This window comes from Schistocerca gregaria, chromosome 2 (genome assembly GCF_023897955.1).
Source record: "Schistocerca gregaria isolate iqSchGreg1 chromosome 2, iqSchGreg1.2, whole genome shotgun sequence".
Taxonomy (NCBI): domain Eukaryota; kingdom Metazoa; phylum Arthropoda; class Insecta; order Orthoptera; family Acrididae; genus Schistocerca; species Schistocerca gregaria.
In genome coordinates, this window is record NC_064921.1 from 33252962 (window position 1) to 33280521 (window position 27560).

At 41.6% G+C, this 27560-nt stretch overlaps 1 protein-coding gene across 1 annotated transcript in view; it reads left to right on the forward strand.

Annotated features, from left to right (window-relative positions):
* LOC126336262 (dynein axonemal heavy chain 3) overlaps positions 1-27560 on the forward strand; it is a 1127841-nt gene that overhangs the window by 94527 nt on the left and 1005754 nt on the right. The window contains exons 8-10 of the mRNA XM_049999758.1: positions 4908-5036; positions 14823-15018; positions 19499-19706. Of these exons, the coding sequence (XP_049855715.1) occupies positions 4908-5036; positions 14823-15018; positions 19499-19706 (533 nt within the window). The remainder of the gene's footprint in view (positions 1-4907; positions 5037-14822; positions 15019-19498; positions 19707-27560) is intronic.

The window sequence follows — 27560 nt, forward strand, 5'->3', positions numbered from 1 at the left end:
TTTTGTGTTGTCGATTTATTTCGTCATTTTGTGTCGTTTATATGTGTTTAAATTTAGTTTGTCTCCACCCAAAAACCTCCAATTTCCCACGCTTGTCCATTAGTATGTTTATATTTTTGGAGGAAGATATGTGTGTTGGTTTTTCGATCTATTTTCGTATTTGTTGTCATGTTTACGTAATGACTTCATAGGCACTATATTGGAGTTGTAGTGAATGGTTGTTTCCGCCATATTGGTGACATTATGGGTCAAAGCAGACGGGTAGAATTAGACGCTTTTTCATTCCCAACTTTTCCCTGTAATAGCGGGCGTCACGTTGGTCCGTATACCTTTCTTTAAACCCAGCTTCTAACATGGCCCTAAGGGCGTGCACTGATTCAATATAGGTACGGGCGCAACCTGACAGTTTAAGGCACAGTACAATTAACAGGAAATTGTCTGGCCAAGCACAAGTATGGCCTACATTTTGGACAGTTTGCGAAAAAGAGTTTATCTGTTCTTTGGGTTTTCCGGAAAGTGTCAGGATAAAGTTGACTGCAGGGAAACTGTTAGCCAAGGTGGCAGTGTACAGCTGGAGTACTCTGCTACTGGAGGTGCTTGAAGCCATCGTTTGCGGCATAGTGGGGTGTGTTTCTGGCACACATAAACTGGCAGACTCGGTTTTAGCCAATTTTTGCCACTTTTCCATTAATTCTATCTTCTGTAATAGTAGTTTGTCGATTTCTTCTTGGAGGGCAGCTACTGGGTCTGGTTTTCCCGTAAGTGGGGAGTTGTCTTCACCAGTGGCGGTACTACATGTCTGAGGCATGGTTATAATGTTAGAACAACTAGTGCCTGCTGGAAACTTTACGATTGGAGCATGGAAAGAAAGAAAAGGCCCATACTGGACGGGAGGATGGCGTTGCTGACAGCATGGAGACTGTGGCATAGTAAAATGAAGCAACGAACTTACAGAAGTTGCGGCAGTGGTGCGTTAGGCAACTGCGGCTGGAAATGGTGGTGGAGGCGGCGGTGTCAACGGCCAGGCACCGTTTCTCAGCTATTCAGCCGGAACATGTGTCCGTACCTCAGTATGGCGCAGAAGGTGGCTTCCTGCAGTGTAACGTGGACCCGGACTGCCTGGGGAAGCAGCAACGTGGCAACTGATGGTGACATGCAGCGAGGCGCCCAGCCACGTGGTCTGGTGTTCGCTGCAGCAGCTGCTTGGAAAGAAACACCAAATGGCGGAATGCTGCGTAGTGATGCAACGAATGCGTGCACTTCGTAACGCATGGTGCATCTGACATGTCAAGTGCGAATTATTGCTGGCATCATCCTTATGTATGGCTGGTTAAACTTCAAATGAGATGGGCCTAACAGTGAGCCATCCCACTTCTGACACCAGTTGTTAATGTGTCAGGAATTGTCCAGGAGGGGAAAGCTGTAGGCACCAGTAAAGAAAACATACTTTTATATGACTGGAAAAGGTGCCAGGACTGAATGGGCTACTGCCCGAGAGAGCAGGAGAAGAGGCCGTCTGGTCGATTTGGAAGCTGCCAGCAGAAGAGAGCAAACGGCGTGTCTGCTCCTGGTAGCTGGCCTGGTTCCTCCCTCACTTGATCACCTCCAAGCCTCCCTATTGGTCAGTCAGATCGTAAGACGCGCAGTTCGGTAGCGTTACCTCATCAGCAACACGAGTTTAGCTGCTGATGGTTCAACACATGAGTTTCGGGGTGGTTCTATTCGATTTTGGGCTACCTGACTGAGACACTGCAATTTACCGCCAGGCAGAAGTCACTGATGAACATAAAGTGAAAAATCAAAATCAAAATTTTATTCTAGTAAACACATTAAGTAATGGCCCCACTGTACATATGAATTGCTGCAGCTCAAATTGGCATATCTTTTCTTCTGCTTTGTCACTATATAACTCTACATTTGCTTCAGGTGATGTGCCAAGCTGTAACCTTAATCCTTTTGATTGTTGCAATAAATCACACAGCTCACTATCACTTCACTGCTCGCAGATGAGGGCTGTGTAACCAGTGACATTTGTCACTGCTTCCACACATGCTGTACCATCTCTACCACATTCATCGTTTCTGCACACAAAAGTACGTCAACTGGAACATTTAGCTTCCCTTCCAGATACACAGTGCTAATTATGAACTGGCTGATATAATCTAAGTTCTACAGCTGCCTAGATGATGCTTTCTCTGGCTTACCTTAAGGACACAGGTAAGTGGTTTATGATACATATAGATGGTGAACTGTTGCCCTTCTAATGTGTGTCTGAATTTTTTGACTGCAGCGTAAGAAGGGTACAGCTCGTGGTCAAATGTTGCCTAATACTTCTGAGAGCATGACGACTATGATGTACTGATCAATCTACTGCTGAAGTGCAGCACCAGTGGCAGTGGACAAAGCATAGACTGTGAGTGCAAGTGGGGCATGCACAACTGGGTGTGATAATAGGGTGGCCTCTGCTATGGCTGTTTTTGCAGCCTGAAATATGGTGTCAGCATCCCTACTCCAATGTACTCTATGGTTAGGCCCTTAAAGAGTTCATACAATGGTGCAGTTATCAGTGCATAATTTTAAATGAACTGTTGGTAGAAATTTACTACTCCTATAAACCAGTGTAGTTCTCTGTCTGTGATAGACTGGGGTATTTGCTTATGGTCTCTTCTTTTTTGTGTGTTGATCAAATACCCTGTACATTCACCAAATACCGTCAAATACCGTAGAAGGTGCACCTGTTTCTCATCAAAAACCCACTTGGCAAGATTATTTACTAATCCTTGTGTATGTAGGCAGTTGAGCACATGTCGAAGGCTGTAAGTTCTCCGCTTCTGATGTGAATGCCATGAGCGTGTTATGTATGTACATACAGCGAAAGTCTAAATCTTTTGTCATCTTGTCGAGCGAAAGTCTAAATCTTTTGTCATCTCGTCCATAAAGTGCTGGAAGGTCTGAGCTGTTCTACAGAGTACAAATGGCATCCTGATGAACCCAAACAGGCTGAAAAGCATCGTGACTGATGTTTTGGGAATGTCTTCTGTAGCTACAGGGATCTGATTGTATGCTTGGAGTAGGTCAGCGGTAGAAAATATCTTCTTACCATGAAAATTTGCAGAAAAGTTTTCTATGTGTGGAACTGGGTGCTGGTCTGGTATAGTCCTTGCACTGAGTTGGCGATATTCACCACAGGAATGGTATATATTCTTCTTTTTAGGCACAACAAGAACTGGGGCTTCCCAACTGCTACTAGAAACTCTGCAGATAACCTGAGATAGCATGCTGTGAAATTTGTGGTAGTTGTTGTGGAGTGCAATCTCTGAGCTCCAAAGTGCACAAAAGCTTCTTTAGCTGTTTTGCTTCTGATTTTGACAAGTGTGTGATCCATCCATTTTTAATTAGTGCACTCTGTTCACTATCTGGTGCTGTGGCTAGAATATTCTGGACTTAGATAGATCCTCCGTTAGAGCTGCAACTACACAGCTGTATTTAGTCTCACCTGCCGATATTTGTGAGAGGATAAACTGACTTTGGGCAAACCATAATAGAGGATTATGTTGCCAGAACAGTGATGGTTTTATCGTCAATCTATTAATTTCTCTCCCGGCTGCCAGTTCAGTTGTGGCTGGTGAGTCATTCATTCCTGGGAAAGAGTTCGGTGTAGCTGGTCTGAAAGTTACAAGTGTCAGTGTTGCGAAAGTGTGTGAAATTCTGAAGGTGGTGTGGCCGTGTCATAGGCGGTCCGGATCACCAAATATTTATTCCCACACACACTCGATAAAAGCTTCCAGTCAAAGAAACACAACAGCCATGCCCAACATAAAGCATGGATGAACAAACAGAAAGTAAACTAAAGAACAATTACCATGATATATTTTGAAACTACCACTGCACAGAACGTTTATGCACCATTGAACATTTGTGGAGACAGAACATCAGAACAGATCACTACAGACTCAAATAACCCACCTCAGCCTGTTGTGATACAGAGGCACTCTCGAGCTATCTGTTAGAGAAGAAAGCCGGTGCTAATAGTTTCCCCACGTTGTCAACAATATGGAAAACTTTAGGCCAGTAGATGAATTGGTTGGCCAGTACATGAAGTGGTCGACGATATTTCGACGGTTCTTCAGATGGTACTAAAAGTTGAACAGTGCCAATGTGGACATGTAATTAGGAATGAACATGCCAAGAGGTGATGTTACAATGATGACAGGTCACACACCAGCCTACATACACTTTACAGTCTTCATCCAAGTTCAGCCACACAAAAGATTGAATCAGCCTCACCACAGTTTGGACTCTGGTGTGGGACAAATGGTGTAGCATTGAGATTGCCTGTTGATGAAAGTTTGTTGTCACTGACAGGTATGGGCTTGATGTAGAACCATCAAAATACAATGTTATGTTCAAATGAGATAGCTGGATGTGATGAAGCTGTTAGCTGTTGGGGTATGCTAGCCTGCTGCCATGTTGCTGAGTGCTTCTTTTACTAGTTCATCTTAATCTGTGTGGGAAACAGTGTCTGCCAGCTCATTACGTTCTCCATTGACATGAACAATACAAGCCGTGAACTGACCTATATAATATAAGTATTGCAGTTGGTATGTTTGACCTGTGACAAAAAGCATAGAGTAGTAGCTTACAATGAGTAGTCAGCATCAGTTGTTGGCTTTCCTGAGAGGGACTTTGTAACCAAAGAATATGAAGGGTTGTCATTTTTGAAAGATGTGTTAACCATCCGAGACAGGCACTTGCAGAACAGGGTGCAGCCTTTGCAATAGCAACATGCTTTGGTTTCAGCAAACCTCACAAGAACTTATGGGAACAGTCAGACTGTGTGGTTACTTGCCGGGCAAAACGCATCTATTTCCTCCACACTCTAAATTAAAAAAAATTTTTTCTTACAGGTACCATCAAATGTTTATTGTCTCAGTTACACGAATGGAAGAAAAGCATCAATTTCCCCTCAATCCAGGCGAACTGGAGGCAGTCGTGGACAGTTTGTGTGCAGAGTCACTCAACATTTTAAAGAACAGGTATACATAGTTACACATAAATGTGTTTACACTTGTTCCTTGCATGACTGTATTCAAGAATTATAACCCTTAGTAACCATTTTTAAATAGGTCATTACTGATTAAGTGCTTCATATACATTAAACAATGAGAATGGACAAAAATAATGTACAGAAATTAGCTCCTTTAGAAACATGCAGTGTAGAATGACCCAGAAAGAAGTGGACTGTTAAACTCGAACAGGCCAGATGGCCTAGATTGTAAAGAAGATGATATATACTAAAGCTTAGTTACTGGTTATGAAGCATTCACTTGTTTGTAATTTATATAACATTACAACGTATTAAAAGTTGTGTTGCCAAATCACTAACTTCATTTAAACATTGCACTTCATTTTGCTGATAGAGTTGTTGTTATAATTCAGAGCACAGTTTTCAGCATGTTTGGAGTTTATTTGATCTTTCCAAAAATGATGTTCCAAGAATGACTTTAAATATTCATGAACTGTTCTGAAGTGAACAAAATACTTGTTCACTGTGTAGCAGAAGATGTAACTATTATAACTTTTGCAGAAAATAGAGGTAAAAGAGAAAATTTAAAGGACTGATAGGGAATTTTTAAGATTTTAGGTACTGTCTTACAATGAAACTGTAACTTCTTTCCTCAAAGTCTGTGTTTATGACAGATGATAATCATATTTTCTGTGTCCAGGTAGGAATTTGTAATATCCTCTTTTAGTATGTAAATTACATATATAAAGCCTTCTTTATCCTTTTATTATATTGTATGTATATTGCAATAGATTGAATTAATGAATTACATCTTGAAAATCTATGAGCAAATAAACACAGGAAATTTTGTTCTATGCAGCAGAGCACATGGTGTAGAACTAATTTGTACATTCAGTATTCTAGTGTAATTTTGATAGGAGGAATTCAAATTGTGTGCACAACTGAGGAAGCACTAACTTCTATGTGGCATAGCTCACACATTGTGTTAGCATTACAGGTTACTTGGCTAGTGAACAGATCTCACCTACAGCTTATTGGTTGTTATGCCATTACGGAAGTCTGACCAGTAGTCACACATCGTTTGAAGTGTGGTTGAGGGTTGATTGCCCATTAAAGTTGAAGCTAAAGAGAAGTTGCATAGTTTATTCTCTTTCACTGAATAGGATTTACCTGTTATGGGACTACAGTAGCTAGTGACAGGGAGGTGCAAGTACAAGCTTGGAAGGTGCAAACTTATGAGTCATATGGGAAGGGTATGGATTATATGGGGTCAATAACCACAGCAGGGAAAAATTTGAGATTTGGAGTTTTGTGATATTTTTCTGTATGTAGCACATAACAAAAATATGTGTGGCTCAGAAGGGCTCAGAAGGTAAGTGTCAGATGTCACATTACTAATCCAGGGGTTTGAGGCTTAGTCTCCAGTCATTCCAACATTTGCCACTTCTTTCACCTCTGGCAGTGATTTGTTAATCTAAAAAATTCTGAGCTGCATTGTGGCTTGGAGTCTTATGTTTACTTGTAGATTCCCTTATTGAGTAGGTCACTTCGAAGACTAGAGAAGGCAAGGGCATACCATTTTCAATATGACCACACCTAGTAAAGCCTTCTGTTGTTCAAAACAGCCTTTGAGTGACTTTGCAAGGGTTCCACCGGATAAAGTTAGATGTCTTCTGGCACCGTAGAACACTCATCCACCTTATTCTTCAGAATGTAACTGTAATATTACTTACGTCTAATTCAGTGAGTAATCATAGATTTGAGTCTAACAGTCAGATTTATTGTTGTATTTAAATACAGTAGACCTTTTCAACAAAAGGACCTCAAATGACTCAATCTATGTAATATTGAATTGAAATTCCTTCCCAGCATTCTGTTCCAAGCTGCCGGAGATGATGGTCATGTGTGCGTGTGGTGTACTTGCTTCTGTGAATGAGTATGTGAGTGTTTCTCTTTCTTCTTCTGACAAAGGTTGTGACCGAAAGCTAATGTGTATGTCTTTTAATTGTGCCTATCTGTAACTTAATGTGACATCTCTATGGTAAGTAGCAATCTATATTTTCCTTATATTGTTGAAATTCCTTTTTAATGTTTTCCAAGGAAGACTTCTCCTTGGAGTATTCCATTGAGTGATGTGTAGCTCTGAGGTGAGGTGTGTTTGCAACACCTGTACTGAAATCAGAAAATTTTTCGCTGCATCCACAATACTACACAAAGTCCAACAAATACCTCGAACAGAAATTAGGAAATAGGGGCACAAACTTAATCTGCAGCAACTTACATGAATAATTCACTGACTTACAAAACTGAAACTTTATTTTGTGAGAACCCATGTCAATTCAGTACAACACAATAGTGCATTAGCTCAACCATAATCAATGCTAAAATACAGGAATAGTCATGAGGATCTCCCAAACTAAAATCTTGAAATTTTTGTATCTCTCATGGAACATTTCCGTAATGTTATGGTGTTGACTGAAACTACTGATAACAATCTGAGCAACTCCTCCAATTATTTCTTTAATCCAAACTGCCAGAGGTATCATTCCCTTGAGCTGTGTTCAAGAATGGGTTGTACAAATTTTCAGTATGCAGTCTCCTTTGAAGATGAGCTACACTTTCCTAGAATTCTACCAAGAAACTGCATATGACCATTTGACTTCCCTATAATAGACCTTACATGCTCATTCCATTTCATGTCCCTTTGCAACATTACATCTAGATACTTAACAGATGTGACTGTATGAGGCAGCACACCATTAACACTGTATTCAAACATTATCAGATTGCTTTTCCTATTCATCTTTATTAAATTATGTTTTCACCAAATTTAGAAGAACTTACCACATGTCACACCAAATAGAAATTCTGTCCAAGTCATCTTAGATCCTTGTACAGTCACTAGAAGAAAACACTTTCCTGTACTCTACAGTATCGTCAGCAGTTTCACATTACTACTCATCTCATCTGTCAGATCATTTACATAAATTATATAGAACAAGAGCAGTCCTATTAAATTTCACTGGGGCAGTCAATTAATTAGTGGGTTACATGTTCTGTAAATCGTTTGAAAGACTCTTTTATCAAAAATGATGATAAAAATAAATGTAAATGCTGTGTGGCTAGGGCCTCTCGAAGGGTAGACTGTTCGCCTGGTGCAAGTCTTACGAGTTGACACCACTTCAGTGACTCGCGTGTCGATGGGGATGAAATAATGGTGATAAGGACAACACAACACCCAGTCCCTGAGCAGAATAAATCTCCAACCCACCCAGGAATCAAACCCAGACCGGTAGGTATGACATTCCATCATTCTGACCACTGAACTACCAGGGCCGGACAAATGATGTTAAATGAGTCAGTGTACACAATATGTATACATGATTACTGTTAACCTCAAAGAACACGTTATCATTTTATTCCTACTCAAGCAACTATGCATAAAAACAAGGTGTTGTTTTACTGGTTACCAGTTCTTAAGCAGAAATTTGTCAATCGAATAGAATGAGTTATCCAGTAGAATGATTTTAAAGTAGATTTAAAATTTGCTTTTCTGCCTGTCAGGCATTTTATGTTACTGGGCAAATGATCAAAAATTTTTATTGCTGCATATTTAACTCATCTCTGAACCACTAACAGCTTTAACAATGGGTAATAAAAGTCATTATTCCTCTAGTGTTGTAGCTATGTACATCACTGTTCTTGAATTGTGATGGATTATTTATGACAATACCATTGTCTCTGACAAACAGTGTGTGGGGTTCTATTAAGTAAGGCCTTCAAGCCATGCACATATATCTGAGAACCTATTTTGTACAGTTGAACTGTTGTTAATGTGCTGCAGTGTGATGCTGTACTGAATGCTATGCATAAATCTAGGAACAGAGACTCAGCTCATTGCCCTTCATCCACAGTTTGCAGGATATCTTATAGTATAAGAGAAACTCGAATTTCACATGACCGATGATTTTTAAAACCTGTGTCAATATGTGATTATAAGGATTGTGCAGCAACCTGGTATTAAGGATAGCAACCGTTAGCAGTGAACAGCTCTGCCATTCTGAGTCACCTACCTCAAGTGGGGAAACGGTCTCGTCCACAGTAGAACAATAAAATGACATCTGGAATACCACAGCCTGTCAGCACAGCAAATACTATCACGGTTTCCCTTGAGGCAGCAACAGAGATAAAAACAGTGAGATGGTGTGCTGAACTATCATACTCGACAGGGGTATCCTTTTCTATGAATCTCAGTTCTGCATACAATGTCAAGAATCACTCATCCGTTCATCATTATTGAAAAAGTCTAGCAGCTAGTGCAGTTGTACAGGTACACCGATATGTTACCTACGATTCGTGTAGCTGGTAATCGAGACAGGAGCTTTCTGTGATGTTATCTTTTGAGGCCGCACGTCACCTGTACTCTCCTGCCCCACCTCGATACATAGGACATTCCACCGTCAAGTGTTGTGAATGTCTCGCCATGTGGTGCTGAGAGACTACCACACCACCACTTGTCAGCCACAGTGACTTGACAAATTCTGGCACAGAGTCGAAGTGACAGTGTACACATGCAGCCCCTTGAACACGGCCGTCATCGTTGGAGACGGTAATGTTTTAGCGTAGTCGTCGGGAAACAGAAGGTAGAGCAACACTTGTTAACTACTGTTCATTTAAACATCACCGTTCAAATTCATGATAAGCTGCATCAGTGGATTTGAGTCACGTTACAAAAAAAGTTCACAGGGCACCTCTGGCCCAAATTACACCCTCCCACACTGCAGGTCAAACTCGTTGTTGAGCCACTGGTGCACTCGATGTCTCACATCATTTGAAAAGAGGGAAAATTGCGACTCATCAGATAACACCTGCACCACCGGTCAGATACTTTCGAGTTCGTGTTGTTCGGCCTGTCAGAGACGTGCAGTTTTACATACTTGCTGCTGTGAGTGGTGACCTTTTTCAAGATATCCGACTCCAGATGCCTATTACTTGCTCTCCCCTTCACTAGTCGAGATGAATGTGGATTCACTGACAGCAGCAGTTACTGTCAGGTTCTGAATGAGTCGTCATCAACAGTGCATGACAATCGTCCCCAGTCCCTGTTGATTAGGACCTTTTTGCAACTGTTGTTGTTGCGTTGTGTTACATGGCTACGTCATTCACTTATACACATTGAACAGTCCACTTTGATACACTGATCTGCCACTTATGCCATTCTGCTACGTCCTCCCATTGACTGCTTATTCCATACAACCTACTGGTACAGGCACGCACACCCACCCACACGCACACAACCCTCTACCCCACTACCATACTTGTGTCAGCAGGGAGGGATCACGTGAGTATTTGGTATTGGATCTTTGCTCTCCACCGTGCGCCGGAATGACCTGAGAGCTGCTGTAAGTTGATCACTAATATTAAGTCTGCTGAACTTACAAAGAGTAGACGTACATATGTAAAAACTGTGGAATGTTTAATATTTTAAAGCAAATTCACAATCCCAATAAAATGAATACAAGACAGGAATATTGAAAAGACTTTGGAAAGATATTAGGTATGAAGATGATGTAAACAGTGTAAAAGGCATCACTGACACTTTAACATGCACTGCACAAAAAGTGAAGCACCAGGAAACAGTGACAGATGTCAGTGTATCTTTTGTTCACGTACACAACCTCTGTGAGTTTGTAAATGGTTAGAATTGCAATTTCTTGAACACAGCTACTGTCTGAACTGATACATGACCAAAATGTCAACAGAACAATATTGTGCCACCAATTTATGACACAAACTGGGAGAACATGGAATCGAGGATCTCTTATCGGGGCGGGAAGAGGAATTGCTTGGGAAAGTATGGCAAGTAGAAAGGAGTACAAAGATAAAGGATGTAGTGGGTGGAGAGTAGGTGGAGCTACAGTACATGACATTGATCTTGCCCTGCAATTACCACAATCTCTCCATTCTCCGTCATCCCATATTACCTTATGCCATGGGTACCAGACATAGATTTAGTGGTAGATAAACATTTTTGTTAGGGGTGGGGGAATAAAGCAGAACATGTCAGTGGAGACATAAAAAAGATATACTGTTCTGGGTAACTTCATTCACAGTTAACTACACAAATTAATACAAATGCCGAGAGCTCACTTAAACTGCGTTGAAAATGAAAGAATGCAGTACTTAGCTTGACATGTATGGAAGGTGCTGCTGTTCTGCTAACAAGGGGGTCCTTCATCCAGTGCCATACGACAGTGAGCCGTCACTAAACAAGCATTATACCTGCAATCTGCTAAGCTGTGTCATTGGCCTCTGGTATGTGGCTTTTGGGTTTCCAGACACAGCTACCTGTGAGACAATTCCGACACATCTCCCTCAGTTTGAGATAAAAGACTTGTGCTAACTGCACCTTTTTGTAACATAATTCATGTTCCATATTCTGTGAGATTCCGGGATTGCAGCCAGATCATGTTGTCTTTTTGCCACAATATTTCGGGTGGTAACTGTCCAGCCATTTTCAGGTGAGTGTCCGCCACTGGTGGACAGGACGCAGCTGCAATCCTGAAACCTCATAGAATATTCAGTACGCCGGGAAAACTTCAAGAATCACTTCATGTTCCATGTCCGTATAAAACTTCATTTCACTTCCATTCCTCACATAAGTGACAAATGATTTTTGTTAAAATCACCACAAGTGATAGAATTTGTGGTCTCTGCTTACCAATCACTGTTTCTCCATGTCCTTTCTCCTTTCTTTCATCAATTTTCCTTTTGGTTTTCATCACCACCGTGTTTTGTGGTGGTTTCCTATTCTGTATATACCAAAAGTAACGTCCCTCCCCAAGGTCTCCAATCACCAGCATAAAGCATTGTATTGGTGCCAGTTTACTGGTCTCTGCTCTTGCAGTGCTGTTGATTGGAACTGCATGTGAATGCATTAAAATGTGACTGCGGGAGGGACACTGAGTTGTCTCTCCAGAAAGATGCCTGGCAACTCTTTCATAGGTAACCATGGTGTAAACACCCACCCAGTTAGCCGTGCGGTCTAACGCACTGCTTTCCGGGCAGAAAGGTGTGCTGGTCTCTGGTATGAATCCGCCTGGTTGGAGCATTGTCAAGGTCCGGTGTGCCGCCCTGTCTGTGGATGGTTTTTAAGATGATTTTCCATCTGCCTCGTTGAATGCAGGCTGGTTTCCCTTCTTCTGCCTCATTTACACTATGTAGGCACTTGCTGTGCAAACACTTTCTCCACATATGCATACACCATAATTACTCTGGCACGCAAACATTGTGGTTTCACTCCTGTGGTGTGAGACGTTGCTGGGAATGGTCCACTGGGGGCTGAATCACACAATAACCTTGGGTTCGGTGTGGGGTGGCAGTTGGGGTGAGTGGACTCAGCAGCCTGTTGTTAGGTTGTGTCCCACTGCGGGCTACGGTGGGGACAAAGCCTTTTCATCGTTTCTTGGTCTCCAGTTCAATACAATGGTGTGAACACACATTACTTGGAATCCAAGATGTGTAGTTTCACTTGTTGCCTCTCTTTAAAAATTGTTCAAAAAATGGTTCAAAGGGCTCTGAGCACTATGGGACTTAACATCTGAGGTCATCAGTCACCTAGAACTTAGAACTACACTCCTGGAAATGGAAAAAAGAACACATTGACACCGGTGTGTCAGACCCATCATACTTGCTCCGGACACTGCGAGAGGGCTGTACAAGCAATGATCACACGCACGGCACAGCGGACACACCAGGAACCGCGGTGTTGGCCGTCGAATGGCGCTAGCTGCGCAGCATTTGTGCACCGCCGCTGTCAGTGTCAGCCAGTTTGCCGTGGCATATGGAGCTCCATCGCAGTCTTTAACACTGGTAGCATGCCGCGACAGCGTGGATGTGAACCGTATGTACAGTTGACGGACTTTGAGCGAGGGCGTATAGTGGGCATGCGGGAGGCCGGGTGGACGTACTGCCGAATTGCTCAACACGTGGGGCGTGAGGTCTCCACAGTACATCGATGTTGTCGCCAGTGGTCGGCGGAAGGTGCACATGCCTGTCGACCTGGGACCGGACCGCAGCGACGCACGGATGCACGGCAAGACCGTAGGATCCTACACAGTGCCGTAGGGGACTGCACCGCCACTTCCCAGCAAATTAGGGACACTGTTGCTCCTGAGGTATCGGCGAGGACCATTCGCAACTGTCTCCATGAAGCTGGGCTACGGTCCCGCACACCGTTAGGCCGTCTTCCGCTCACGCCCCAACATCGTGCAGCCCGCCTCCAGTGGTGTCGCGACAGGCGTGAATGGAGGGACGAATGGAGACGTGTCGTCTTCAGCGATGAGAGTCACTTTTGCCTTGGTGCCAATGATGGTCGTATGCGTGTTTGTCGCCGTGCAGGTGAGCGCCACAATCAGGACTGCATACGACCGAGGCACACAGGGCCAACACCCGGCATCATGGTGTGGGGAGCGATCTCCTACACTGGCCGTACACCTCTGGTGATCGTCGAGGGGACACTGAATAGTGCACGGTACATCCAAACCGTCATCGAACCCATCGTTCTACCATTCCTAGACTGGCAAGGGAACTTGCTGTTCCAACAGGACAATGCACGTCCGCATGTATCCCGTGCCACCCAACGTGCTCTAGAAGGTGTAAGTCAACTACCCTGGCCAGCAAGATCTCCGGATCTGTCCCCCATTGAGCATGTTTGGGACTGGATGAAGCGTCGTCTCACGCGGTCTGCACGTCCAGCACGAACGCTGGTCCAACTGAGGCACCAGGTGGAAATGGCATGGCAAGCCGTTCCACAGGACTACATCCAGCATCTCTACGATCGTCTCCATGGAAGAATAGCAGCCTGCATTGCTGCGAAAGGTGGATATACACTGTACTAGTGCCGACATTGTGCATGCTCTGTTGCCTGTGTCTATGTGCCTGTGGTTCTGTCAGTGTGATCATGTGATGAATCTGACCCCAGGAATGTGTCAATAAAGTTTCCCCTTCCTGGGACAATGAATTCATGGTGTTCTTATTTCAATTTCTAGGAGTGTACTTAAACCTAACTAACCTAAGGACATCACACACATACATGCCTGAGGCAGGATTCGAACCTGCAACCGTAGCGGTCGTGCAGTTCCAGACTGAAGTGCCTAGAACCGATCGGCCACACCGGCCTGCTTAAAAATTGTAGAGAAAGGGAAAGTCATAGGGTAATAATCTGATATGTATTCACGATTTGGGGGGTACTTGGTGATTTATTTTTGACTTAATTAACATGGGTACCACATCATTGTTTTAGTATTCATAGAGTTTGTATTCAGTAGGTATTATTACAATGAATATAAATGTTTGATGAAGCTGCAGGGAGGAGGGAGGACAACACACTTAGGGGAGTAAAGATACTGCATGTTGCATGTTTGATGCAGACCAGATTTTGAATGTATTCTTTGAAGAGATAGATGTTAACATCCAGGAAAGTGACTTCCTGTTTTGAAAAGAAGCAGGTGGATTTTTTTTTAGTTGGGAAGTTGTAGGATGTGGGCTAAATCATCTTCACTACAAGTCCAGACTGCAGCAGGCTCAGCATCTGAGTGTTGATTATTAGTCATGTCTCCTTTTTGTTACTAATTTAAGGTTTCCTAATCATACATGTCAAATCCATCACTTCTTTCACTGAAATTCATGTGTGGTATGTGTCTCACAACCAGTTCATTGTTACTGTGTTCTTCATTTGCTGTATCCTGTTTGAATACATATTATTGTTCAGTGGCAATGTTTTATTCTGTTATAGATGGTTGATCCAGTGTGCTGAGATCCTTCTGCACCTTCGTGATAGTTGGCGGCAGCTAGTACCAGAGCATGCTGGGGAGTCACTGCAGTTAGTTCAAAAATTTTTCAACAGCATTTCCAGCCTTATGTCCAAACAATTGCATGAGCTAGTTATGCGATCACTGAACCACATTCTGGAACTTATAATGCAGTTCGAGGTATTGCAAAAATAATCTTACAATCATTTTAGTTATGATATCATTCATCACACATACACACACACACACACACACATACACACACACACACACACACACACACACAGAGAGAGAGAGAGAGAGAGAGAGAGAGAGAGAGAGAGAGAGAGAGAGAGAGAGAGAGAGAGAGATCAAACTAGCTTTGGTCTTCCAACCATCTTGGTTCCTTGCTTTTGCCTGATGCTGCAGAATAATAGAATAATAATTCAACAGTAAAACATAAATGAGACAATAAAACCAAAATAAAACTTTAGTTCCAAAGAAACTGTGCTATTTACAACAACAAAATGCAGCACACACACAAGTGTCTGCCAACAACAAAATGTGTCAAAGGCTTCAAGATGAAGATAATGCAATACTTTGTAATAACAAACTGCTTTTGTTGAGTATGATGTCACAGGTGTTCACAATTCTAATAGACCACAAGAAAATATTGCGAATGGTGGTTTGAGAAGCATTACTTTCAAAGTAAATTTCTTTTTACATAGGATGAATTATCATACGTGTGAGAATGGGAAATGAATTTCTTGAATCATGGAACATTTGACTGTCATTCAAAACTTAACACTTTGAGGACCAGCCACTTAGAAAAATTTTGGGCCTGGAAGACCAGCCATTTAGCCATTATTTAAAATTTTACTGGCTCATTTGTGTTATATATTTTTTAAAGGGTAACACATGCTTTAAAAGACCGCACTTCGAGGTTATTTTTTCATATTTATTTTAGTTCTTTCATAGATTATAAATTATGAAATAACGATGCCAAAAATATAATTATCCTTCAAAAAAGAGTGAGTTCAGTTCTTGAGCAATTTAACATGTAACTGGCTTTCAAGAAGTTGAAGTGCTCGATGGAACATGTATTCAGTAAGGTAACTCATGAAATGTTCGGTGCATAGCTGTGAAATTTATTATCGTTGTTGCCAGAAATATTCAGCTGCTGCAAATCATGCTGCAGTCTTAGGACCCTGCATAATCACACGTTTGACAACCAATGTCATATGTGAAAGCTTAGCTTTACTTGGAGCTATACTGTATGTATATTGATTTAAACCATTAACATCTGCTGTTTGTTTTACTTAACAGTGATGTTGCTATTTGCTGACTGCATCATGTGTCATGTGAATATCGGCTGTCATTGGCTGGTGAGATCAAATGATGTGACATATAATGGGAGTAGTATTTGTTATGAATAGCAAAGTAGGACAGACTGAGTTACTGTGAAGAGTTCATTGTTAGAGACATTCTCATCAGAATCGACAGCAAGCCAACTGGAAACAATAGTTCAGGTATATGTGCCGATGTCATGAGCAGAAAGTGAAGGGACAGAGAAAGTGTATGAGGATGTTGAACAGGTAATCCAGTACATAAAGGGCAGTGAAAATCTGACAATCATCAGGCACTGGAATGATGGTGTAGAGGAGGGAGTGGAAGAAAGGCCTATGAGAGAATATGTGTTTGGCAGTGGGAATAAGAGAGGAGAAAGGCTGATTGAGTTCTGCAATAAATTTCGAATGCTAATCGTGAATACGCTGTTAAAGAACCACAAGAGGAGGAGGTATACTTGTAAAAGGGACGGAGGTACTGATAGATTTAATGTAGAATACATCGTGGTCAGGCAGAATCACCAAATTCAGATATTAGATTATAAGGCATACCCAGCGACAGATACGGACTCAGGTCACAATTTAGTAATGATCAAAAGTAGACTGATGTTTAAGAGACTAGCCAGGAAGAGTCAGTGCACAAAGAAATGGCATATGAAAGTGCTAAGGAATGAAGAGATATGCTTGAAGTTCTCTGAGGCTATAGATACTGTGATAATGAGTAGATCAGTAAGCAGTTTAGTTGAAGAAGGTTGGACGTATCTAAAAAGGATAATAATAGAAGTTGGAGAGAAAAACATAGCTACAAGGAATGTAACTGCGAAGAAACCGTGGGTAGCAGAAGAAATACTTCAGGTTACCAATGAAAGAAGAAAGTACCAAAATGTTCAGGGAAGTTCAGAAATCCAGAAATACAAGTCATTTTAAGAATGAAATGAATAGGAAGTAGACGGGAGCTATGTCGAAATGGCTACATGTAAAAGTGAAGAAATTGAAAAAGAAATGATTGTAGGGAGGACTAACTCAGCATATAGAAAAGTCAAAACAGTTTACAGTAAAATTAAAAACAAGGGTGATAACGTTAAGAGTGCAAGGGGAATTGCACTGATAAATGCAGAGGAGAGAGTGACTGGTGGAAAGAGCATGTACATTGGAATACTATGTGGGGGGAGGACCTGTTTGATGACATGATAGAAGAAACGCAAGTTGATAGGGAAGAGATAAGCGGATCCAGTGTTAGAATCTGAATTTAGAAGATCTTTGGAAGACTAAAAAATAAAATGAAGCAGAAGGGACAGATAACATTCCATTGGAATTTCTAAAATCGTGGGGGGGTGGGGGACAACAAAACAATTGAAATGATATTTAAATGGACACCCTAGCTGCAAACAGGTGTTGGATGTACTTCATTGGGGACATGTTGAAAATGTGTGCCCCGACCAGGACTCGAACCCGGGATCTCCTGCTTACATGGCTGATGCTCTATCCATCTGAGCCACTGAGGGTACAGAGGATAGTGCGCCTCCGGGAACTTATCCCTTGCATGCCCCCCTTGAGACCTACATTCCCAACATGTCCGCACCACTACATTGGTAGTGCGCCTAATAGATGTTTGCCCATCATACTCATTATTCGTGGCAGATTAATCTACCAAGTCCCGTACGAGTTCGGGCATAGTGTGTGCGTTCACACACAACAAGGTCAATGGCCGGGAAGCCATATTTTAACTGTATATGACGGTAATATCTGTTCCCGAAAGAACAGTTACCGTAGCTGCATGGTCATCTACAGTAACAGTTCTTTCAGGAACAGATATTACCGTCATATACAATAAATCAATTATTCGCATTAGTTCATGAACCATGGACCTTGCCGTTGGTGGGCAGGCTTGTGTGCCTCAGCGATACAGATAGGCGTACTGTAGGTGTAACCACAACGGAGGGGTATCTGTTGAGAGGCCAGACAAACGAGTGATTCCTGAAGAGGGGCAGCAGCCTTTTCAGTAGCTGAAGGGTAACAGTCTGCATGATTGACTGATCTGGCCTTGTAACACTAAAGAAAATGGGCTTGCTGTGCTGGTACTGCAAACAGCTGAAATCAAGGAGAAACTACAGCCATAATTTTACCTGAGGGCATGCAGCTTTACTGTATGGTTTAATGATGATGACGTCCTCTTGGGTAAAATATTCTGGAAGTAAAATAGTCCCCCATTCAGATCTCTGGGTGGGGACTACTCAAGAGGATGTCGTTATGAGGAGAAAGAAAACGGCGTTCTACGGATTAGAGCGTGGAATATCAGATTCCTTAATTGGGCAGGTGGGTTAGAAAGTTTAAAAAGGAAAATGGTGAAGTTAAAGTTAGATATAGAGGGAATTAGTGAAGTTTGGTGGCAGGAGGAACAAGACTTTTGGTCAGATGAATACAGGGTTATAGATACAAAATCAAATAGGGGTAATGCAGGAGTAGGGTTAATAATGAATTAAAAAAATAAAATAGGAGTGCACGTAAGCTACTACAAACAACACAGTGAACGCATTAAAGTTTATATGCCAACTAGCTCTGCAGATGACGAAGAAGTTGATGAAATGTATGATGAGATAAAAGAAATTATACAGATAGTGAAGGGAGATGAAAATTTAATGGTCATGGGTGACCATATTAGGTAACAAGTGAAGATGACCTGAGAAGCTGAAAGCTGGTTCGTGACAATAAATATAATTTTACAGAACATTGGGAAGTATTTTCTCATTTCAATATTATTATCACATTCTGCCAAGGACAGGTGGAAAATACTGTTAATTTTAAATAATAAGAGCTAAGTTTTTAAGGCCCATGGGGATCCGTATATTAAGATTACTATAACATTTATGGTAAGTCCATTATTTCAGCACAGTAGTTTTCAAACACAATATTTTTATTTGGATAATTAAAACAATTTCTGATTTCATATTTAATGTCACTATTCAGAAGTATTCATGTGCATCCACATGATTGGTTTCTTCTGCAAAATCTATTTGCTAACCTGAAATTTCTTATTTTGTTTAAAATTTGAATTGCGTCCTCAGTAAATCAGTGCTTGTTTAGGAAATAACTGTAATATGTGTAGTGTTTAAACCATTTATATTCCAGTACATAACATATCTACTTTGACTGTTACTCATAGATTGTAATATATTTCTTTCCAGATAATGATTTGGCTTTCTCTTTCTTGTTTCTTGTGCTAATGTTGTTAGACAGTCGTTTTAGTTATGTTGCAGCTTTGTAGCATCAATTTTACAGTTGTAAATTCTTCAGTTGATGCTGACATAATAAAAATATGAAATTCCTCTTTGTAGGTGGGCAACAATTATGAAGAAGACTATCAAGATGATTATTTCTGGAAGATACCTTTAATTACAGTGGAAGTTGAACCAGTATTAGGGTCCTCTGAACTGCATTTCTCACCGACACTTCAAGATTTAAGATCACTTATTCATAGAATCTTCAGCAAAGTTATTGCTGTTAACTCCCATATTCCCCGTCTCGAAACTATAGTTTTTCGTGGTAAGTTTATGTGCCCATAAAGGTATGAGTGAATGTAATTGCAGATAATTTTGAGGCTTCAAGTTTTTATTTAAAAAGATTTTTGCATTGCCACACTGCTCATCACCATGAGTGAATGATGTTCTTTCTCTTCCTTCACAATTTTCAGATTTTAGTGATTTTCAAAGGGGTAAACTGATATTACAGTTTTCATTTTTGATATGCTAGTGCAGGTGTCACAAGCTCAGTTAAATGAAAAATCTGTATATTTCACACATTTTCTTAGTTTTCTTTTGTGAGAGACCATTGGGGCCAGATAGATCTAGCTCAAAATTGTAGATTCCAATATTTTACTGTTGTGTTGTTTTCGCATTGTTGCTCATCGATCGTATTGAGGCACATTTGTATTATGATACATTCTGTACTTTCCAGTTTGTGAGTGTCACTTCTAAAATATATTTGTGCTTTCCTAGAAATTTTTGCAGCAATGCCTATTGTGTATTTACACATTAAAGCTATATTTCTGACAATGGAAAATCCAAGATGGAATGTAAAAATGTTATGAAAATGATAGTTACTACTCAACATATAGTGGAGATACTGAGTTGCAGAAAGGCACAAGAAAAAACTGTTACAAAATGTGCTTTCGGCCAACAAGATCTCTGTCCAACCCCCAGCCCCCCTTCCCCCTCCCCACATACACACACACTCAGGCAAATGCAACTCACACACATGACCACAGTCTCTGGCAGATAAGCCAGATTGCGAGCAGCAGCAGGTGATGGGAGAGGCAACCGGGTGGGGGGTGGAGGAGGCTGGGGCGAGGAGGAGGAGCATGGGTAGAGGGTGCAGCAACGAGGCAGAGAGGAGAGAGGTTAGGGCAGCTCAAAAGGTTAAATGGGAGTGGTGGGGAGAGAGAGAGAGAGAGAGAGAGAGAGAGAGAGAGAGAGAGAGAGGGGGGGGGGGAGGGGGGGGTAACGGTAAAGGATAGTAGTGGAAAGACTGGTTATACTGGCGGAATAGAGGGCTGTGTTGTGCTGGAATGGGAACAGGGAAGGGGCTAGATAGGTAAGGACAATGCCTAACGAAAGTTGAGGTCAGGAGTGTTACAGGAACATAAGATATATTTCAGGGAGTGATCCCACTGCACAATTGGTGTGAAGGATCCAGATGGCACAGCCTGTGAAGCAGTCATCGAAATGACAGATGTACTGGGCAGCATGCTCAGCAACAGAGGGGTCCAATGTTTTTTTTGGCCACAGTTTGTCGGTGGCCGCTCATGGAGACAGACAAGTTGTTAGTTATCATGACCACATAGAATACAGCACAGTGGTTGTAGCTTACCTTGTAGATCACAGGACTGGTTTCACAGGTAGCCCTGCCTTTTACAGGATAGATGATGTTTGTGACTAGACTGGAATACATGTTGGTGGTAGGATGTATGGGACAGGTCTTGCATCTTGTTCCCTTACAGTGATAACTTCCTGGCTGCATGTAGCCGCCCTAACCTCTCTGCACAATCCCATTAGCAGCACTGTACCATCCCCCACCCCTACAAAAGGAATTTGTTAATTTTGTCCTGGGCTTTTTTCTTGTGATAACACAAACCACCTTTTGTGTGTTTTAACTTCAAAATAAACATACGACCTCAGAAGAGTAGCAGATCCTGAAATTAAGACACAGTCAAGCTTGACTGATTTGAAGTTACTTGTGGTAACCACAACCAACAGCGGGAATGCCTTGGGCTGTGGATCGGAGCCGCCAGGCGGGGAAGCCGCCGGCAGTGGAGCACTCACCACCGGGTAAACACAGGACGAGTCGGACGACAGACCAACAACAACTGACAACCACCGACCACGACCGACTATGAGCGACACAACAAGGAAGTGATAAACAATGAAGGCTTGTGTAAACCACAACACCAAACCTAAATCCACTTGGAACCAGAGCCAGGCAAATGTCAACGAGCAACGACCAGAACGCATTACCGCCGAGATAGAAACGAAATCCAGAGCGAGTACCAGACTGGCTGGACTAGTGCAGAGCGGGTCCCTATATATGAAACTGGAGGGAGCGGCTATTGGCCGCTGTCTGCACGTGGCTTAGCGGTGGCGCACTCACTGCCCGGAATAGCTGCCACGGAGGCGGAGCCCTCTATGGGCTGACCATGTCCATTTGTTCTGCTGTGTGTTCGACTTCCGCGGCGGAAGGTACTAAATTACTTGTTAGTGTTCAAATAAACATTGCACCGTTGAGAAGGCAATGCCACTGTGAATGCTATTCTAGAGCACAGGATGACTCGATTACTGCTTATAAGCAGCTGGAAATCATCAAGCGATTTGAAACTGCCTGGAATGGGTGTATTGGGTGAACTACCTAGAGTCAAGTACCAGAGATACCAAAACTATCTCAAGTTCTTTCCTCGCCAGTAAATACTATAGGCTGTGAGTGACATGTCAGTGGTATGTCTAGGATCCTGTATAGGTGAGGCAGGGACCTGGGAAAACTTAGGGCATTACACACAACCCCTACATAAGTTAGACTTGCTGTCCTCCACTGGAAGTGAAATTTAGCCAGTGAGTTTCACTTTACCTCTGTAACAATATGGACCTGTTAATCATTGATTGTGGAACATACAGTGAATAATTATATCCCTTGTATCCCTGAGGGAAATGGAGACAAGTGATGGGAAGGATCACTTTGTGCCCACGGTGTGTACACCTGATGGCCTTATTCGACATGTCGAATAGGTTGGTTTGTCAATTATTTGGCTTGACTGAGTGTGTGTGGGATGTGCACAAGGAATTTTTAGCCTAAGTGACTCCACATCAGATTCAGGTTCTGGTAGCTGTGGAAGTCAGTTCTCAGAGAAATGTGTCCCACAGACGCTGCGATTAAAATCCTGGTGATAAAATGCTAAAGTATTTGAAACAGAGGTTGAAACAGGTTAAAAAGCTGTGGAGTTCATATAATTCTACATACAGAAAGGTGACAGCAGTGAAATTTTTGGGTTAATTCTAAGTGTATATGCAAAGGATAGGCAGACAGGAAATAAGGATTGTGTCTTTGTCACAGTAGATGAGAACCGCAGATCTACCAAGATAGAAACTGAACCTGCACGTGAGTTGTTTCAGTAAGACTCAGTATCTGGAGTGAGCCTAAAATAGAATATCGATCACCAGGCTTACCCATAAATATAACCGAAAAGTTTGGAAAACACGTTCCCTTATAATACAGATTGACTCTTGCAGAGGAAAAAGCAGCAGCTGGCCACTTTTAATCATGCAATTTATTTACATAAATATAGTTTCTGACAAAACAGAATTCGCTAATCGTACTGTTAATATTTGATGTGGCTTTCATAATCGATTGGATAATTACAGTTTTGTAAGTAGTTGGCATGATAAAACAATGTGTGAAATAGGACTAAAAGTTTTCTATGAAAACTAGTTAGAGGGAATAGGGCACTCACACTTGATGGAAATATATTAGATCTAGTTGCGACAAATATTCCTGATCTCTTTGAGGATATTTATGTTGAAGTGGATATCAGTGATCATAGGCAGTTTCATCAACCATGATTACCCAGATACAAAGATCATTTAAAATGAATAGAAAGGTTTACATGTTCAGTAAGGTAGATAAAGAAGCAGTTGTGTCACTTCTCAAAGATGAAAACAAAACATTTACTTCTGGTGTGTAGCATGCAGTGGAAGTGTGGCGCAAGCTGAAAAGAATAGTTGGTCAAACAATGGATATATATCCTGGTAAACAGCCTCTATAAAGAAACTTCTAAGGTAATAGGGGCTGCTGCATAGTAGATGTAAAGCAGATCATAGGACCATAGACTGTGAGATTCTGAATGAAATATGTTTGTTTGTCAATGGGGCAATATTTGTAGCCTTCAGTGATTACCATAGCAGAATCTACCCTAAAGATCTCTCACAAAACTCAAAGAAATTTGGAACCAAACTTAGGATCCAGAAATTCATGGATAATGTAGGAACTGTGGCTGAGTTAGCTCCCATTTTAATGATAACTTACTATGAATCAGCTGAACAAAGAACAGTGCCCAGACGTTGGAAGGGACCACAGATCATCTTTGTCTACAAGGAGAGTAGCACAAATGATCAGCAAAATTACTGTTACAATTCATTGACATCCATCTCTTGTCAAATATACTTTGGAAAGAATCAACTCCTTCATGCCATCCGGAATGGATTCTGAAAACATTGTTCATGTGAAACATAACTGGCACTTGTCTTACATCCTGAAAGACATGGATTTAGACAATCAGGAAGAAAATTTGTCTGTGTACCATACCAGTATTTACTAACAACAGTATAATCACATGAACATAAGACAAAATTTGTGGCTAGATTTAGAATTTATCAGTTGGGAAGACAGAGTGATACTTGGAGGGAGAGTGAAAAGCAGAAGTAACATCAGATGTGCTCCAAGGAATTGTATTGGAACTCATGCTGTTAACATTTTTGAATCAGTGACCTCAGATTTTTTGCGAATGATGCAGTTATCTATAATATAAAAAAGAAAATCCGAAGAGAATATAAGTGCTGCTTCTGCCAGCACTGATCGGACTGCAGAAGACATGCACTAGCATACCCGGACTAGAAACCATGCACTAGAAGAGAGGCATCAGAAGAAGCGTTACTTGTGAGCCATATGTGAATTACTTGTATGGATATTATATATAGTGAAGGATGTTGATTATTTGTGTGGCGCCAGTTGCTTGCGACGCAAAGTTAAGTATTGTCGATCTGCTTTATTGTAATAAAAACCATTAATGTGATTTGCTTGAATTGTTGTATAGCTATCCGAGAGCACCATCCTTTAGGCACCCTATAAGAGAAGAATGGGCAGGACACCACATTGGCGACAAGTTATACAATGAACCCAGTGCCTGCTGGCCACAGAATTTTGTTCTTTGTTTTGCTGGTGCCTAATTCTCTCTTGTCTTTTTGATGCAGGAGCATTTACTTGCTTTAACAGTTTTTTTTTGCTGTAACCAGGTGAACATTACAGAAATTTTCTGTGCTTTTGTACTTATTTTTCGTGCTTGACTTGTCTGTTTCTTGCATTTGTCTCTTTCAACATGCCCACCCCACCTATCGCATCTCGCTGCTCAGGTGCCACACCTGCAAGTGTTAGATGCATCGTAGCTGATGCAGATGTTTCAGTTCCAGATGCAGCAAATCTCCACCCTGCTCAACACAGTGCAGCAGCTACTGGCCAACACTGAGCACCCATCAGAACAAGCACTACCTACAGCAACACGTACTGCTATACCGCCTTTTTGACAGTTTTGTGAACAAGAAGAAGTGGTTGTATCAGTTCGAGGCACACACAGTAGCTCACAAAGTATCAGGAACTGTGAAACTTCCGCATTTATTAACAACGGTAGGAAGTGTAGTGTTCCGTTTAACTCAAAAGATATTTCCTAATGCCACTTTGAGTAAACACACTTATGAACAGGTGGTACACTTGCTAACTAACTATTATGACCATCAAGTGAATGTGGCAGCAGCTCGGTATCAATTCTTTAATTGAAGAAAGTGGTCAGGTCAAACTTATGGCGAGTGAGAAACAGATTTTCAGGGTATAACAAGGAAATGCAAATTCAAATGTTCTTGCAGTGCTTTACATTCAGATGTTATGTTGTGTGATGCGATTGTGCACAATGTACCTGATGTCAAAGTCAGAGAACAGACTTTGAAACAGTCTGATCCATCATTTCAGCAGTAGTGCAAAAACTAGATCTGTACGATTCAGATGCCGTGTCAGCCAATAAATTTGAGCAGCCAGCTATTTGTTAGGTTCAGTCATTTGTTTGTGATCGGCCCATTCAGTGGCGGCAGCTTGAGCTAGCAATGCTGAGTAAACAACACTCCATGCGCATAAGCATTTTGCCAGTTTGCTAACAGGTGGCTAGTCAGGCGAACAGAATTAAGTCTTTGCCTCAGTGTTATTCGTGGCTCAAACGCCAAGTCTTCCCATCCCAACAAGCAAAGAGTTACACTTTTGGTAGGAAAGGACATGTACAATCCATATGTTTGCAATGGAACAAACATAAGAATTCGGCCCACTCACAAAAATCGAGTCACAAGGCCCATGTCATTAATGCAGTATATTCAAAGTCTGCAGTGGGCATTAGCAAAAGTAGCAAGCATGCAGTTTCTTCAGTGATATGCTGGTCAAACAAACTTTTTGTCAATTTGCTGCTTCGTGAGAAATGTGTGAAATTTCAGTTGGGCTTGGGTGCCTCTGTCACATTGCTAAGTTGTCACAAATATGAACTGTTTGGCTTCCTTCGCCTGTCTAAAACTAGCATGCAACTGACGACTTATGATGGACAAGACATTCCTGCTCTCGGAAAGTGTACTTTATCTGCTATGTATCACTTGCATACGCAAAAAGTGAGTTTTACTGCGCTACAATCACGCGATTGTGAGATCATATTTGGTCTTGATTCATTTAATTTGTTTGGCTTTAACATTTAGGACAATGTGTTGCCAGTGTCTGCATTCCATGCAACAGACAGTGTAGCCAGCTTGCCAAAAGAATTCCCACAACTCTTTCCTGAAGGTTTAGGCAAGGCCAACAATTTTGTCACACATATTACTATGAGAAACAACGCTCAGCCAAAGTTTTTCTGTGCCAGAACTGTTCCCATTGCAGTATGGGACAAAGTCGCGGATGAACTTAAAGAATTGCATGATAGCGGAGCTATTGTGCCCATGCTAGCTAGTCATTGGTCAAGTCCACTGGTTTTGCTCCCAAACACTATAGGTTGCATTCGTCACTATGTTGACTTTAAGCCTACGGTCAACACACAGACTGTAATTGATACTTATCGATTGCCACACCCAGAGGATCTCATAGATAGATTAGGTGCTGGATGCCACTTTTCAAAAATTCATTTGCGTGACACATATTTTCAAGTACTGCTCAATGAAGAATATCAAAAAGTATGCATAGTGAATACTCATTTTGGCTTGTTTAAATATTAGCATTTGCCTTTTGGCAGTGCTTTGCACTCATCATTTCACAACGATATTTGTAACAGCTGACTGCACAAGTGCCTAACTGTTAAAAGTATTTCGACAATACTGTCCTAGCAGGTCTTACACCTGAAGAACATACTGGAAATTTACATGCTTTGTTTCGTGTGGCATCTGATGCAGGACTAAAATGTAGGCTGGACAAGTGTGATTTTTTTTTTAAACCTGAGTTGCAGTAATTTGGTCATGTCATAAACAGTCAAGGTGTACATCCTGCTCAGTTGCATTTGTTAGCTGTACATGATTTGCGAGTCACTCACAATGTCGCAGAATTGCAGTCAGTTTTAGGGAAAATGAACTATTGTATTTGGTTCATACTGAATGCTGTGTGAATAGCGGCTCCATTGCATAGCTTCCGTCAAATGAATATCCCCTTTCTTTGGACAGATGAGTGTCAAGTGGCTTTTCAAAAACTTAAAGATACATTGCTCAGTGATCGATGCTTAGTTCACTATGATCCTGACAGACTAGTTGTATTGCAAGTTGACCCTTCCTCTTTAGGAATAGGTGCAGTGCTTTTGCACAGAATTGGTGATAAAGACAGGCCTACTGCTTTCACATCACAAGTGTTGTCCAAAGCTCAGTGTAACTATTCACAAATTGAGAAAGAGGCTTTGGGTATTGTGTATGGTGTCAGACAAATTCCGCCTTTATTGTTGTGTCAGAAAATTTTGCTTTGTAATGGATCAGAGGCCTTTGCAGTCTTTGTTTCATATAATGAAACTGGTTCCTGTACGAACTTCCCAAAAATTACAAAGATGGGCTTTGCTGTTGTGTATTGTGTATCGTCTGACAG